At 36.7% G+C, this 1,663-nt stretch overlaps 1 protein-coding gene across 1 annotated transcript in view; it reads left to right on the top strand.

The window, feature by feature from the left end:
- Positions 1-637: 637 nt before the first annotated feature.
- The window catches only part of LOC107756853 (aryl hydrocarbon receptor repressor-like), a 2,904-nt gene continuing 1,878 nt past the window's right edge, over positions 638-1,663 (top strand). Inside the window, exon 1 of the mRNA XM_016574160.1 lies at positions 638-736. Within this exon, the coding sequence (XP_016429646.1) occupies positions 675-736 (62 nt within the window). The 5' untranslated portion in view covers positions 638-674. The remainder of the gene's footprint in view (positions 737-1,663) is intronic.

The following is a 1,663-nucleotide window of genomic DNA, read 5'->3' on the forward strand; positions in this document are numbered from 1 at the left end:
ACTCTCTCACTCACACACACACACACGTCTGGTCAGCTATCCTTGTGGGGACTCTCCATAGGCGTAATGGTTTTTAACAGGTACACACTCACACACACTCACTCTCAAATTCAAATTCAAAATTGCTTTATTGGCTTGACTGTAAAAAATACAATATTGCCAAAGCTTGGAATATATCTGAAAAAACAATAACAATGAAAAGATGAAAAAAATAGAAGAACATTATAACAATTTAAACTTAAATAGTGTAACAAATTAGAACGTGTGAACATTTGAAACCACAGTTTTTAACATATAAACACACACATGCTGAGGGTCTCTCTCTCTCTCACACACACACACACACACACACACCACAGACATTTAGATGATGTATAGCCATATATATATATATTAGTCGTGCGGGCTACTTTCATATTGATTTATTGGTGATTAGAGATCAGCTCTTGCTTTGACTGTAAATGGGTTAAGAGTGATTCTTTGAATCAATCATTCATTCATTTGATTCTGTCAGTAACTGTATTTAAACTAGTGAAAATTAAATCAGTGAGAGTAGTTAATGATTGATGTCAAATTGAACGTAATGAATGCCTCCACTTTATTATTATTATTATTATTATTATTACTGAAAGAGCCTGGTGTATGCATGTGTTTCAGCGCATCTGTTGGTGAAGATGATTCCTCCTGGAGACTGTCTGTACGCTGGGAGGAAGAGGAGGAAACCCGTCCAGAAGCAGTTAAGACTCGTTATCTTACATTCACTAACAGCTCTGTGTTTCAGATCAGCAGCAGTTTAACAGAAACTCACTGAGTGACCAAGACATTTAGATGATGTATAGCCATATATATATATATTAGTCGTGCGATTTTAACTGCGAGGTTTTTCTCAGTAACTAGAAACAGCGTGACATTAATGTTGGATTAACAGGATTCATAACGGGAAAGAACAGATCAAATTAAAAGCTAGATAGAAGTTTGCTTACAAGTTAAATATCAAATGAATCCAAAGTGCTTTAGTCTTCAAGAATAAAAGTTAAAAACGTGATTTTACCACATTCAGTCCTTTATTATCGTATTTGTGCGCCGAATATTTCTGCTCATTTTCAGTCGATCAAAGTTTGGTTTGTCCTTCATTGAACTGACGAATGATTTGCGCTTCAAATCGCGAAATATAAACGAGCAGATGATTCTCCATACTTAAAATTAATAAACCTGAATAAACTTGAAATCCGATTTTTTTAACAATCTTTTATTCCGTTAAAATCTATCTGTCCATGAAAGGCATCATGAGCTTCTGAAGAGAGAGAGAGAGATCCCTCCCCTCAGTGTGTGTGTGTGTGTGTGTGTGTGTGTGTGTGGCTCAGAATCGCGTGCGAAGAGTCCGGCGTGTCATTCTGTGGAATCCGCCACCTGAAACACACTATATAACAGCAAACACACACACACACACACACACACACACTCACACACACTCGAGTCTCTGCTGCAGCTCATTCTGCGCTCGATCATCACACAGCAGGTAGGCTACTTTCATATTGATTTATTGGTGATTAGAGATCAGCTCTTGCTTTGACTGTAAATGGGTTAAGAGTGATTCTTTGAATCAATCATTCATTCATTTGATTCTGTCAGTAACTCTATTTAAACTAGTGAAAATTAAATC

The sequence above is a fragment of the Sinocyclocheilus rhinocerous genome, unplaced genomic scaffold (genome assembly GCF_001515625.1).
Source record: "Sinocyclocheilus rhinocerous isolate Xijiao unplaced genomic scaffold, SAMN03320098_v1.1 scaffold5890, whole genome shotgun sequence".
Lineage (NCBI taxonomy): Eukaryota > Metazoa > Chordata > Actinopteri > Cypriniformes > Cyprinidae > Sinocyclocheilus > Sinocyclocheilus rhinocerous.